General features: G+C 39.2%; 1 protein-coding gene across 5 annotated transcripts in view; it reads left to right on the top strand.

Annotated features, from left to right (window-relative positions):
- Positions 1 to 15443, top strand: part of CWH43 (cell wall biogenesis 43 C-terminal homolog) — a 53361-nt gene that overhangs the window by 25721 nt on the left and 12197 nt on the right. For 4 of the 5 annotated variants that reach the window (XM_045522357.2, XM_045522356.2, XM_010962575.3 and 1 more), the window contains 6 exons: positions 3519 to 3776; positions 6106 to 6231; positions 9200 to 9279; positions 10508 to 10613; positions 11663 to 11798; positions 13440 to 13589. In XM_045522357.2, coding sequence (XP_045378313.1) covers positions 3519 to 3776; positions 6106 to 6231; positions 9200 to 9279; positions 10508 to 10613; positions 11663 to 11798; positions 13440 to 13589 — 856 coding nt within the window. The remainder of the gene's footprint in view (positions 1 to 3518; positions 3777 to 6105; positions 6232 to 9199; positions 9280 to 10507; positions 10614 to 11662; positions 11799 to 13439; positions 13590 to 15443) is intronic. The other variant, XM_045522360.2, reaches the window with a different exon arrangement.

Below are 15443 nucleotides of genomic sequence, written 5' to 3'. Positions count from 1 at the left end.
CAGATAACATTGTAACTGCTGAGTTTGCAATGAGCATGGAGAGCTTCTTAATCTGCCTGCAATTTGTCTAAGGAACATGGAATACACTGAAAGTCTGTTCAGCATTTATATTATGCCTTTTCTCATGGAATAGAAGCAAAATACCTACTGGGCAGGGAATTAGCAGCTTCATGTTAAACATGGGAAAACTGAGGATCACAGAAACATAAACTTAAAGAACAGAAAAGCTGTGAACTTAGAGTTTTATGCTTATCCTTATTTCCCCAGATAAGTAAGCACAGCCTTGAGAGTCAAACCTAATCTAGTCTGGCTGTCTCTCTGAGCTATTAAATAGAAGGCCTTAGGGGCAGCAGATTTAAGGCTTCTGGTGGGCTGTTTGCAGCAGAGAGGAAAGCAGGACCATAACTCACAAGCTTCAGCTCCCTCTCTGATGCCTGCTCACCTGAATTAAGTCGGAGCTCACATTTAATTACCTAGAGATGGTGCCCACTTTCCACTGTGATTCATCTCTGGAAAACACCCATAAAGCAGAATATAGAAAAATAAAATTATTTTTTCATTGTACCATTGAAGTTTGCAATCCCAATTGGGTCTTAGCATGAAATTAATTATGTCAGTGACCAGTAGCACATCCGAAATGCAAAGATAAAGGACCTTTAGATCTTGATGGCAATTAAATTAGTAAAATCTAAGTTCTTTTTTTTGTTGTTGTTGGGGGTGGTAATTAGGTTTATTTATTTATTTAGTTACTTTAATGGAAGTACTGGAGATTGAACCCAGGACCTCCTACATGCTAAACATGTTCTCTAACCACTGAGCTATACCCTCCCCCTACAAAGCTCTATTAAAAAAGACATAAATGTACTAAATGCATTGATAGGATCTATGCTGTGTGCTTACAATTTTACTGTATGAGAAATTTGGCCCATTGAAAATAAACATGTTAGTTATGGTAAATATTACTGGAAAGTTTAATTACCATGCATTCTGCTCAGTGTCTTACATGTTGTAAAGATCTGGGGGAGATTATTTGGAAGGACTCAGCCTCAAATGAAAAGTAGTTAAGCTGTACAGTTGAGAGAAAAAGGCAAAGTGACTCACAGTGTATCATATGCTACCACTGGTGTGCAGAAAGGGAGGGAAATGCACATTCGTGCACATTTCTTTCTATGTGCAGATTGTCTCCAGAAGGATGCAGAGGGAAATGCTAACATTGGTTGCCTTCACTAAGGGGAAGGAATAGATGAACCTCCAGGGTTCAGAGGGACTCCGTTTTACTTTAGATTTTGAATGTATAACCTATTTCAAAATACAGTTTTAGTGGATTTAAAAATATGTAGCCCATTTAAAAATAGAAACTAAATTAAAAATGCAAGTGATAACAGTCAAAGGAAATTTGAAGCGATGTTTTCTTTCCCTTCAGATAATTCTTTGTTGTAAGAGAAGCAACAAAGCTATTTTGCTGTCTTTAGATTAGAATATCAAATTAGGACTCATTCTTTTGAAAAATAGTCATTGTGAGCTGGTAAACAGGAACAATTCACTGTCACTAATAATCAAATAAATGAAAATCAAAGTATGGTATGACTTTCATCATTAATTTGATAAGGATTTTTAGAAAGACATACTTTTGGCGGGGTTCAAAAGGGGAGACTTGGCAGGGATTCTGGAGAAACTGGAAACTGGGGTAGCCTCTCAGGAGGGCAGGTAACCACAAGAAATGACTCTTCAAAATGCTTGCCTCTTGGTGCAGTAGTTTGTGCTTCGTTTTTTTCTTTTAGGGGAGGAGGCAATTAGGTTTACTTATTAACTTATTTTTTAAGTGGAGGTACGGGGGAATGAACCCAGGACCTTGTGCGTGCTAGGCAGGCACTCTACCACTGAGCTATCCCCTCCCCCAGTAGTTTATACTTCTAAGAATCTTTTTAAGAATTATTTTCAGGAAATAATCAGAGTTGTAGTAAGAGATTTACTGACAAAAAAAGATGTTCCTCATAGTGTCGGAAGCTTCCTAAATGGCCAACAATAGGAAAATGGTTGCTTACATTGGGGTATATTTATCCGGTGGAATAGTATATGTACATAATATGTTTTAGAAGAAAAATATTAATAACATGAAAAATGTTCTTGATATAATGACCCATAAAGAGCAGAATATAGTCCTCAATATGTGATGTGATTCCATTTATGTAAAAATACTTCTGTATGTACATGGAAAAAGACATGGGGAAATAAATACATAGGAATATTAGCTGTGATCATCTCATCTCAGGCTTAGGCCATCCCTAATTGCTTCTTTGTTCAGTGGTCTTAAATTTTCTACAGTGAATAAGCATTACATTTGTTTACTGCAAAATGAAAAAAATTTTGGCAATGAAAATAACCATTGTCAGGTCTAAGAATTTGAAGGTCTAACGATGGAGTTAAAATCTTTGGGTTGTAGTGGGCCCTGCGATCTGGTTCTCGTGTTCATCTGAGTGATGTTCTTTTTGAAGTGGGGAGGAATAGACAATCACATGGCATTGTCCTGGGATGGAACAAGTTGACAGGTGAGAGCTGTGGGATACTCAGAAGCCAGCTGGATCCACTTCCTGGAGCGCTTGCCCCAAGCAGGGAGGAGTCTACTGTGGACACCCCTGCAGCGTGGGTCGCAATTATATAACATTGATTGAAATTTCTAATGTCTAGAAAATGTCCTGTTCTATGGAAAGGTGTTATATTGGTGGCTCCAAAATGAGGTCCTGTAAGACCCTGCTGTGCTGCTGTCTTCAAGCGAATTTCTTAGGAATATGGAGAAATGTCTATTCCCTCAGATTTGGCTCAACATATTAGCAAATATGTACTAAGTGTCTGCTGCGGACCAGGTGGATTGCGCATCTCCCAGCACCTCTCCAGTGGTGTGTGACGGGTGAACTGCCTGCAGAAAGAACAGGAAAGCAGTGTGTCTACCATGCTGCCTCAGTCACAGCTTCCTGTGGGGCTGTGTGACTGGGAAAGGCAGTTTATGTATCATGGGATGATGGGCAGCATTTAAATGGATGGAAACTCCTTTAGAAAGTTTCTTAACAAAAATGTTCTAGAAGCCACACTGACTCTACATGTTTTCTAATGTCCTAGATCCGGCTGGTAAAATTAATATAATTTTGGTGTTACAGATAATTGCAGTTTTTGCTATAAGGGTCTTAACACAAATAACCTTCTCCTAAGCTAAATGCCTTCTCCTCTCCCCCTGCTCTTCCCGAAGAAGCAGCCCTGGACTGAGACTCACTGGACTCACATTCCACCTCCAGCTGTGCAAGTAACTAGCTGCGTGACCTTGAGCAAAGCGTGTTAACCTGGCTAAGACCTTAGTTTCTTACCAGTCTGAAAATTGGACCAGTACGCCCCTGAGGTCCCTTTTGGCTCTAAATAGCTATAAGCTTATTATTCCTCTCTCTCTCTCTTTCTTTTCTTAAGAACATGGAAGAGCCTGTTACTGCTTTTCTGGCTGATGCTTTTCCTTTCTGTCTCTCAAACAGGAGCGGCCTCAGCTGCGGGCCTCCTGTACCTGCCCACGTGGGCAGCCGCTGTCTCGGGCTGGGTGCTGGCCCTCTTCACGGCGTCCATGTGGCCTCACGTGCTTGGACACCTTATGAGCTCAGAGTCAAGCCCTGGGAAACCCATGACCATTGCCATGATATTTTATCTTCTAGAAATATTTTTCTGTGCTTGGTGCACGGCTTTTAAATTTGTCCCAGGAGGTGTGTATGCTAGAGAAAGATCTGATATGCTTCTGGGTAAGTACATTTGAAAGGTCTGGGTTGAAGGAAGTACTCAAAAATACTCTTCAGGACCGATCAGGATTTAGTACTTTACACAACTGGAGGAAATAAATAGGATGGTCTTGCCTTTCTTATTAAAATAGACTCTGGAGGAATGTCTAAATTACTATTTAAAAACAAATTTCTTAGTTCATTGAGTTTCAGTAATGTTTCTTACTGCAAAGGCCTTTGCAGTGAATAGCAGTTAAAAAAACCGTTTAATCTATGACAATATATGAAAGAGGTACTCTATAATGCTCATGTTATATGATAATGATATCATAATAATGATGTGTATTCTATGATTACAGGAAGAGCTATGAACATGGTGCTCACATTGCTATTTCAGTGGTAGGCTCATAAATATATATATGGAAGTGTGATTTTTTTTTTGTTCCCCTGAATTTTATGTATGGTTTTTATTTACCCTATGTTTACCGATAAAATATATTTTGCAGACATGAATCTTAGTGTAAATGATAAATTCTCAAGTCATAGACTGCATATCTTCCATTTCAGTGGTTCTGAACTTACGTACCCAGATTAAAATTTCATGAACTTAGTTCAGTATTTCAGAAGTTGTCTTCTGGAAATAATGAAATTACCGATGTCTACCAGGCATACCCAGATCAAATGTCGCCTGTCGTTTTCGTTTAAGTAAAACATGTCAGATGCCTTCGGGCTAAAATCTTTGCAAGCTGAAGAAACAGAACATGTTAATAGGGGATTCAGTTCTTGTTTGTTCAAGCGTTTTTCCATTTGCTCATTTATTCATTAAAAAATCATCGTGCTCCTACTGGGGTCCAGGCACAGTGCCGGGTGCTGGGGATTTAGGAGACAGAGTCCTGCCCACCTGGAGCATCAGGGTAGTGGGGGCAACACCACACATCAGACTGGACAAGTATTAGGGGGTCACCGCTGGGGTGGGTGCTGCTCACAAGTCTGGGCTTCTGCTTGTGCTCGTCTGCAGTCTCCTCCTTGTGCCCTTGGTGCACATCCAGCCGCTCTCTACATTTTAATGTAAACTTTGCTGCTCCATGAGCCAGACATCTGTCAGGACAGGCTGATTTGGAAGAGAGATTTTTAAATTACATGGAATGTTTTAAAACAACTTTTGAGAATTGGATATTTCTAGCTTGACACCCAGGCTGTCGTCTGATCAGAGACAGACATTGCTGCATCTCCTCTGCGATACTCTTGGCTCTGCGAACTTGGTATTTCTTCTGATTTCTTTCAGGTGTGTGTACTCTGTCCTGCTCTGTCTCCCTGTCCAATGCCCTGCTTCTTTCTTACTCCAGCTTGCTTAGAGGTCTGCCATGTGGAGCTAATGACTGAAAGTAAGAGCCATTCTAAGCATGCATTTCTTTCTTTAGAATATTATGAATGATGGGCCGTTTGAGTTTCTTCTTACTTCTTATGGGACTGCAGAAACAATGCTTTATTCTAGCTTCAAACAACTAAATTCTTTTTAGTAAGAGTGACATTATGTTGATAAGGCCACAAAAACTAAGGAACATTGGTCATGTTCAGAGTAGCTTTGAATAACCATTGAAAAGAATCTGTATTACATGAGAAACTAGTTATAAGTCTGTTGTCTAGTTTTCTCCTATCTCCTGGAAATTGCACATAACTTTTTTTTTTTTTTTTGCTAGCCTTCCACCTAAACATAACTTTCACTGGACATTCCCTAATTTATGTACTGTTCAATCACACCTTTGTTTCCATTCTTACTATATACGACATTAGAAGTACGTACAATTCACCTGTAAGCGGTGTTGTAACACACCCCACTTGACAAGGTGTGAGCTGCAGCGTGCGTCCTCTGGGCAGACCCACAATCCAGGCCAGAGTTGTTGCCACAAACGCTGCTACATTAAGAACCTCCGTATCGTCCTTGTGTGCTCCTCGACTCAGTGAATGTGGTCCCTTCACTCAGGACTGAGTCCCTGAGGCAGTCCAGAAGGCTGCTTTCTCCTGTCTTCATCCTTCCCTGCACCATCAGCAGTCAGTGGCAGATACCAATACCAACTTAACAACTAGGAAACACTCAGGAAATAGAAGGAAACCCCTCATCAACAAAAGGCTGGTTTTGGTCTTCTAAAGCATAATTTCTAGAACTCTGGCTGATTTCTTATGATCATCCCAGTGATCAAAAGTAATATTGGAAGTAATTGCTTAGGTACTGAGATAATAAGGGCATTTCCAGGCTGTGTCCATTTAAATGAAGTCTAGGCTCCTAGAATTTACCACTAGAAGAATTTTTGGATTGAAATGTAATATATTTGTCTTTCTTTTTTTTTAACAGGGATAATAATGCTAATTATTGGGCTGAATACGCTATTTGGTCCAAAGAAAAGCCTTGACTTTCTTCTTCAAACAAAAGATAGCCCTAAAGTGCTTTTCAGAAAGAGTGAAAAATACGTGAAACTTTGTGAGTATAGTTTTGCTTTATTTTTAAAAGCATTTTATTATAAATCAAAATTTTCAAACATGTGAAATTAAAGAGTATGAGGAACCCTCATGTACCCTTCAACCCAGTTCCAACAATTATTAACATTTTGCCAGTGTTGTTAATACTCATCTTCCTTGCTTTTTTTTTTTAGATAAAACTTTAAAGCAAATCTTTAATATCATGTCATTTCAACAATAAATACTCTATATTAATTTTGGTTCACTTCTAACATAGATTTAACAGGAGAATTTCCAAAATACTTTGTTCTAATAGTTGAAACTAATTCATTTTTTGTTCTCCTTTTTGGGGAGATTAAATATGTTAATGTTTGGAATATTGGTGAACTAGAAATTCACGTATGAAACTAGTTTACTATTCAGTCTGACTCATCTCAAAACATACTAGATTAAATAAAAATGTTTATTGACTGTATAACATTTGCAGATAGTGTGTTAGACTACAATGTACTGCATAACTACGTAATATTATGTAGAATACAAAGACATGTAAAAAACTTGTCTCCACCCTCCAAAACTTACTGTTTTAATAGAGAAGACAGAATATTATGGTGTAAAAAGCTAAAAAACAATTAAGAAGCTAAAAAAAATTTCAATATATTTCTAAATGTCATAAAGCAGTAAGATCATTATATAAACACTTTCATACATGTTCCATCATAATTTGAAAAGATTATATTAATATTTAGGGGAAATTTTTTAAATTTAGGGTTTTTTTGTGTGTTCTTTTGTTTGAGGCATGTCCCTTAAAACCAGGAACTGGCAGTTTTGTTTGTTTTTATTCTTAAAAATCTTTGTTATTATTATTATTATTATTATTATTATTATTATTATTATTATTATTATTATTATTAAATTCTTTATTCATTCTTCAAATTGAGGCATTTGAAACAGTTTATTTTCAAAGTTGTTGAGGCTGCTTTGTGTGGTTTTTAAAAACAGACTTTATTTTTTTAGAGCCATTTTAGGTTCACAGCAAAATTGAGTGGAAAGTACAGAGATTTCTTCTGGTCCCCTCTGACCCTACTTATACACAGCCTCCCCTACTGTCAGCATGCCCCACCAGAGGGCCACATTTATGACAACTGATGAACCTACAGTGACATGACACTATCACCCAAAGCCCTTAGTTTACTTTAGGGCTCATTCTTGGTGGTGTGCATTCTGTGGTTTATGACAAATGTATAATGACACGTATTCACCATTATAGTATCATACAGAGTAGTTTCCCTTCCCTAAAAATCCTCTGTGCTCTGCCTGTTCATCCTTCCCCCTCCCTACCAATGCCAACCACTGTCTTTGTCTTTTTAAAAAAATTAATAGATTTTAGTTTTTAGAGCAGTTTTAGGTTTATAGAAAAATTGAACAGAAAGTGTAGAGTTCCCTTATTCCTCCTCACACTCCCATCTCCTCAGTTCTCACTATTGTTAACCTCTTGCATTTTTGCAGTACATTTGTTACAACTGATGAGCCAATAATGATATGTTATTACTAACATCCATAGTTTACATTAGAGTTCACTTTTTTGTTATACATTCTGTGAGTCTGAACAAATTATAATGACATTGATCTACCATTACAGTGTCATGCAGAATAGTTTCACTGCCAAACATCCCACATGCTGGTCTGGTTCATCCTTCCCTCTTTCCTCCAACCCCTGACAACTGCTGATCCTTTTACTGTCTCCATTGTTTTGCCTTTTCCAGAATGTCAGTCTTTGCCTTTTAACTCGAAAATATAATCTATTTTTGCTGTGATTTCTCATCTGCTATGATTATCATTTTACTTTGCTTTGGCTTTTTCTACTTTCTCCAGGTGTATATTCCATTTTTTCTTCTTACTTTTGCATTGAAAAAAATTTTCTTTTTCTCTTTCTTTTTTTCTTATTCTTCTCTTCCTCACTCCTCTTTCTAGTTTGGAAATTACACCTTCACCTTCCAGTTTTTTAGTTGTTGGTTATTTTTTTCTCAGAACATGAAAGATGTTATTCCCCTGTCATCTGACTTCCATTTTTGCTTTTGAGATGTCAGCCATCAGTGTAATCTTTGCTCTTTTGAAGATACTCTGTCTTTTCTCTCTGGCAGCTCTTAGGTGTTCTCTTTGTTTTGATATTCTGGAGTTTCACTGCAATATATTTGGTTGTGGATCCAGTGTGAGTGTTTGGGCTTTCTGAATCTGAAGAGTCATGCTTTTTTTTAAAATCAATTCTGGAAAATTCTCAGCATAATTTCTGCAAATACTTCCTTTTCCCCATCTATTCTCTCCTCTGCTTTTTGACTCCAATTAGATGTGTGTTGAGTCTTCTTATCCCTTCTTCATGTCCCTTAACCTCTTTCATATTCTCTACCTTTGTTCTTAAGCTGTCCCTGGCACTAATTCTCTATTTGGTTTTGTCTGATCTGCTATTTATCTTGTCCAGTGAGTTTCTAATTTCAATTATTATGTAATTTTATTTTTAGAAGTCTATTTAATTTCTTTACAGATATTCCTGACGATTAATTTAATCTCATATTCCTTAGTCATCCTATTGAAGACCCTCTTTTATTTTTCTAAAAATGTTAAGCATGCTTATTTTATATTCTGATTCTAAAAATGTAAATATTTTTGGAAGTATTTTGGGCTTGATTCTGCAGGGTGTTTTCACTATGGTTCCTCCTCATGAAGACTTGTTTTCTTGTACACTACTTCTTATCTATATTTATGGTTTATTTTTATTTTAGTTTGTGGTTCTTGGAACATTTTTAGGGAAGAGTCTTTGAACTGAGTTTAAAGTATGGATTATATATGCATGCCACACATGAAAAGTAACCCAGGAACTAGACATTTCTCCTTTGCACAAAATCCTTGGTTAATAAATTCAATAATTTCATAAATTTTTTTAAAAAACAAACTTAGTTTCTTCTAAACAATTATTTCTTTTTTCTGTTTAGTTTTGTGGCTGCTTGTTGGTGTGGGGTTGTTGGGATTAGGACTACGGCATAAAGCCTATGAGAAGAAATTGGGCAAAGGGGTGAGTAATTAAAAGTTTTGTTATAAACTTTTATACACTATATATATATATATATATGCATACATTTGTACACTTCACCATTGTGATTGAACCCTAGACCTGGGTCTAAGGACTTCAGGGCCCTGGATCTCACCTCTTTAACCTTAGGTCATAGGCTGACAACATAGTGGAGTTATTTTCTGAAGTTTTTGTGGGTGGTTCCACTCTCTTTATAGTCACTAAACTGAGTAATGTTTCTTGTATAGAGATGAGATGCCCAGCTCACTGCTGAGCACACTGAGTTGTGTAGGTTAAGTGGTGGCCCTCCTATGCAGAGAGGTGGTGCTTACCTGAACTTCTGCAGCCCACTTTGACCTGTGTTTTTTCGGTTGCTCTAATCCAGCTGTACTCTTTCACAGGATCCTTGTTGCTGATCAGTTTGTATTAATTTGAAATGGATGGTTAGGGTCAGGCAGTGCATCCTCTGGGCCCATGGACCCCAAAGAGCAACTTTCAGAGTGTGCTGTGCTCCTGAACCTCTGCCTTGCCAGGCCAGTGGAGAGTAACAGCATGTATAACTCAGAACTGGCAGACCACTCTCCAAATATGTTAAAGGACTCTGTGTATCCGTCTGTGGTCTCATCTTTCTCCGATGCAAGGGTGACCTCTGCCCGGAATATGCTGTTTATCATCTTCATGCATTTCTTTATATTGTTACTACACATGACATATCCCTAGACAATATTGTTGGTTTTTTTTTTTTTAACACATTTTTAACTTTATCTAAATGATATCTGACATATATATACTTTACAGCTTAATTTTTTACTTAAAATCATCATGGTGAGATTCATCCATATGGAAATATGTAGCCCTAACTCATTTATTAGGGCTGTGTAGTACTCAGGTGTATATACTAGCATTTTTTATTAGCTTTCCCACTTTCCACACTGAAGCAACAGCCAGGTTGTTTCTAATTTTTTTCTATTATAAGCAATGCTTATTATAAATATTCACTTTCCAAACATTCCTCCTAACTTCCAAGCCTAAGCTAGAAATTAGATTCAGATTCATTAGGATAATACCAACTAGCAAATATCTCCTTGTTATTATGAGTTAAATGTGGACAAATGCCTAAAACCGTTCCTTTGCTGAAATACGAATTTTGGTAGAGAGAGATGGAGTAAAGTGGGTCGCTGAAACTGCCGTTGTTCAGTCATCCCAAATTATCATTAAAACAATTCCTCAGGCACCAGCCACAGAGATCTCTGTCGCCATCTGGCCTTTCAGGTTTGGCTTCGACAATGAAGGATGGTCTAGCCTAGAAAGAGCAGCTCAACTGCTCAATGAGACAGGTAAGTCTTACTGGAATTCGTTCCAGGTTTTAAGAAACTACTATTGTTACTTTTATTTTGAGCAAGGTCGTACGTGGTGGGAGAAGGGTTTGCTGGGTCATAAACTAATCTCTTAAGAAGGCTTCACTTGGGTGGGCAGCTGCAGGAGGATTAAGCTGCTGTACCCACATCTGTGTTTGCTGGAGAGCCATTCATTCAGCTGATTCTGAACAAAGTCTCACACTGCGTATCTGCAGGAGATTTTTGTCATGCCTTTGCTCTTAGAGATGCCCCTGCTGGTGGCTCCTGTCGCTTGGGAACCCTCTGTTGGGGACCAGAAAACTGTCAGATTAACAGGCAGATTGGGTTGGAGCGATATTCCTTTGCAAAGCAAATCGCTTGCAAGACCCTGAGAGCCAATTTTGTTTGTTTCCAGGCCCTGGGGTGTGCATCTTGGTGTGAAGCATCCTTTAAAATATGTGTGCGTTTGCTTCTTAGATCAACTACGTGGAGCAAGATACATAAAGGGATGAACTTTTCTGGTTATTCCTAACGATAACCGTGTCTCCTGAGAAACTGCAGTCCAGATGATTCTAACACCATTAAGAAATTTCTTTGGTCCTTAGTCCTTTAGCCCTGATTACAGGCCTCTGGGGCACATCTGACCAGGGTATCTGAATACACTTACTTCTGTGCCAGTACCATGGAGGTGTTTGCCCAGGAATAAGGCTATTGTATACTACCCTGTTGTTTTTGAACATAAATTAGGCATTTGAGAAAGGCCTTAAGCTTACTTGAAATTTTGGGAATGATATTAAGAATATTTGAAAAATTAGGAAAATTATGCCTTTATCCTGTCCCGCATTTCCTCAAGGTAACCCATGTTTTAATTACATTCTAAATATGGTAAAATTCCTCTGTAGCTCAGACTTGAGCCAGTTCACTTTAGTAGCTCATTAGGAACTACTTTGTTTTTTGATTCATGAGTAAAGGCAAAGAATCAAGTTTTACTAACGGTCTTTGTATTGCTGTGGGTAATCACCATGTGGGTTTTTTTTTTTCCTGAACAGGTGCAGATTTCATAACAATTTTGGAGAGTGATGCTTCTAAGCCCTACATTGGGAACAATGACTTAACCATGTGGTTAGGGGAGAAGTTGGGTTTCTATACCGACTTTGGTCCAAGCACAAGGGATCACACTTGGGGGTGAGTGTACCTGGGGAAATAATCTTGAACATATTCCTGAAAGACCAGGCAGCAGAGGCTTGGAGTGGGTAGTTGATATTGTTATTCCTTAGTCCTACGAATATGTCCCAGTGATGCTTCTTGGGGGATGGAGAGACATGCATGTTCCATCATCATTTTAATGGTTTCCCTGTTGCTGAATATATTCAGTTCTTCACTATTATAAACCATTCAGTGTAGGAACTGAGGTTACAGCATTAGACACATTGGACTTGGATGCTGCCCATGGAGCTTACATGCTGCTGTGAAGAGACAAGATAAAGAAATCAGATATCAGATAATTTGAAATAGCAGTAAATGCCGCATAGAAAAGAAGAGTGTCTGGGTGGTCAGGGCAATGGGGATACTGAGGTAGTGTGGTCAGGAAGGTGTCTCTTCGGGCCCCATGATGAGAAGGACCCAGGGCCCAGACGTGGGAAGAACCAGTGTAAAGACTTGAGGCAGGATCAAGCTTGGTGTGCCTCAGTGCAGGGATGGAGGAGGAACTAGTAAGAAATGAGGTCAAACGTGAGCACCTAATCTTAGGGGACCCCATAATCCATGCTTAGGACTGATTTAATTCAGTTTTGATGGGAACCAGTTGGAGAATTTTAAACACAGGAACAATCTGATCTGATTCACATTTTTAAAAGATCATTCTGGCTGTTATTCCTAGAAGGACAGGTGTCAGGGGGTGGGAGGCAACAGTGGGACAGGGAGACAGGTGATGAGCCGGAGACACTAGCACAGGTGAGAACTGGCAGTGGGAGCCATGGAGATGGAGAGAAGGGGGCAGATTCAGAAAGTATTTTGGAACACAGCCGACAGGACTTCCTGATGGTTTAGGTGATGGGGACTGAGAAGTGACAAGAGCAACACCTAGGTTTTTTACCTGGGTATCTGATACGAGATGATGCCATCCAATGGGACAGGAATGACCAGGTGAGCAGCAGGATTGTGCTAAGTTTGAGGTGTGCCTGGATGGTCAAGTGATATCCAGGAGGCAGTTGTGTGCAGCCTGGAGGGCTGAGTGTGACAGCACAAGCTGGATGTGTGCATTCAGGGATCCTCACTGGAGGAAGTTCATGACAGGGTCAGAGAGATGGTGCATGCAGCCAGGGAGAAGCCTGCTGAGGTCTGCACTCTGATTGTCCTTTCCATATGTAGTTCTTTGACTTGCGGGGGAGGGACATATTTCCTATCTTTATTGGACCATTTGTAATTTATAATTTTGTCAGTTGTTACTTTGTGTCCTGGCTGGCAAGACTGTACATCCCCAAATGCATTGATTAATATTAGAATTGTTTATGCAGATATGTTGCCAGAGTAACAATGCAGGTAAAGTGGAGCTTGGGTATCACTAATTCTTCCTTTTTCATGTTTCCATAGCGCTTATTAAACACAGTTGCTAGCGTTGTGCTTAGTGCAAGACGTGCTGAATAGCCCATAAGCATTCACTCATCCAGCAGACTGTCCCATACGTCTCCACATCGTTGCTCTCAGTGCCCCTCAGCAGGATGTTTGAAGTGTGATGCATCCCTTTATGACACATACTACTAGTCCTGTCTGCACGAGGCGGAGGGACTAATAATGATGCTTGTGTTTCTTTTCATTCCAATACAGGATTATGGCTTTGTCGAGATACCCAATTGTGAAATCAGAGCATCACCTTCTTCCGTCACCAGAGGGCGAGATTGCACCAGCCATCACAATGACTGTTAACATTTCCGACAAACTGGTGGATTTTGTTGTGACACACTTTGGGAATTACGAGTGGGTTTCTTTGGTCTTTCTCATAGTACACAAATGCCAAGAAATATTATTAACATGTTACTTTGATTTCCATGCATTGACCTTTCTTATTTTCTTCTCCCACAGTATTTTCCCCTGTGTTGCTGGTTTTAAAAATCAGGCATAGAAACATTTGAGATGCAGGCAGTCCTTAGCAATGGTACAAGGCAGCAGTGATGGCTGGGTTAGCCAGCAGTTACTGAGCAGGTGCTGTGCTAAGTGCGCTGTTGCATTTAATTTTCATTTTGTGTAACGTTAGTACTGTTACAGCCCCATTTTACAGCTAAAGTCCGAGAGGTTAGGGGACTTGTCCAACCAGGGTCACACGGCTAGGAATTAGGTAGACCCAACTCAGAGCCTGCAAGTGCTTGGAACCACATGGTAAACCGGACTACAGAAAGATGAAATTCCAATTATTCCAATTGGAAGTAACTATTGGGATTTGAGGGTCCTAAATGACATTCTTTTTCCTCTCATGTTTTCACAATCAACTGAGAGGTAGGCAGAGGAGTCTGGCAGGGAGATCAGAAGATCTCTTTGGATTCTGATAAACCTGTTTGGACAACATGGCTTAAGTGTGTCCTCACGGACCTGCTAATATGTCCCCCAATGATACACGACACTGTCTCCCTCCACAGCAGCAGCCCTACCCGGCAGGGGTAGAGTCCACCCTGCCCAACTGTCCCTTTAGTGGAGAGGATGATGCAAGAAAACAGCCTACCTGCAAACTGGTGGGTTCCAAGGAGAAGAGAGAGAGGAAGGGTTTGAGAAAAGCATGCCCAAGAAACACCTTCTGTTTCTCCCAGTAATTTTCTGGTAGCAAGGACAGCATTCAAAAATCATTCTCCTGAGCTTAAATTGCACTTGAATTGGGTTTATCTTTTAAAAAATAGACATTTTTGTGTTTAAAGGTTGCAGAGTCTCAACCTAAGAAACAGTTGAATATACTCCACCCCATTTTTACTTTGCTTTTCTTCACCTGCCCCCTCTAACTCCCTCCTACCTCTTCCAAAATGTAAAGACTAGACTTGGAAGGGAAGACTAAAAGATAGCCATCAAATTGTGTTTGGAAAAGAGGAGGGAAGGGCTACCTTCTCTAACTTTCTATTAACCACATATTAAAGCTCTCTAACTAACAGCATACCTTTTATTTGCCATCTCACTTAATTTGGTGTAATAATAATGACAACCACAGCAACAGTAATAATAATGGCTAACACTTACCGAGATGTCTAGGGCGGGAAGCAGTGTAGTTTAATGGTTAAGGGCACGAAACTCCAGAACCTGGAATCAGACAATATGGTTTGAATCCTAATTAATTCAAAGTATATCTCCTCCACCAAGGTATTTAAGTACCTTGAACCTCAGTTTCCCCATCTGTAAATCAGGCGTCTACTTATGTTATCAGATTCTTGTGGGAATTAAATAAGATATATTACATCTCATGCAAAGTATGTGTCTAGAGTAACTGCTCCATTAATACTGGCCATTATTATTAAACCAAATCAGGTTTTTTGAGCAGCTTAAAAAGGAAATCATTCATCAAACATGCATCAAGCATCTGTTGTGTCTTGTCCCTTTGAGCCTCAGCTCTTGTCTCACTCCTTAAAAGACCGGTCTATCAACCCTGGAGCCTCCCAGCAAATGACAAGAGAAAGTTCTTTCTTCGAATAATTTGTGAAGCCATCATGACATATTTTTGTTTGTCTTTGTTTTCTGTAATACTAGATAAAGAATTCTTTCTGTGAGTAAATATTTCAGGATTTCGTTTTCTAGTGATTATGGCCCACAAACATGAAATCATATTAGGAATGAATTACAGAATGATTATGCATG

Source organism: Camelus bactrianus, chromosome 2 (assembly GCF_048773025.1).
Source record: "Camelus bactrianus isolate YW-2024 breed Bactrian camel chromosome 2, ASM4877302v1, whole genome shotgun sequence".
In the NCBI taxonomy this organism is placed as follows: Eukaryota; Metazoa; Chordata; class Mammalia; order Artiodactyla; family Camelidae; genus Camelus; species Camelus bactrianus.
This window is presented reverse-complemented; position numbering and strand designations above follow the sequence as displayed.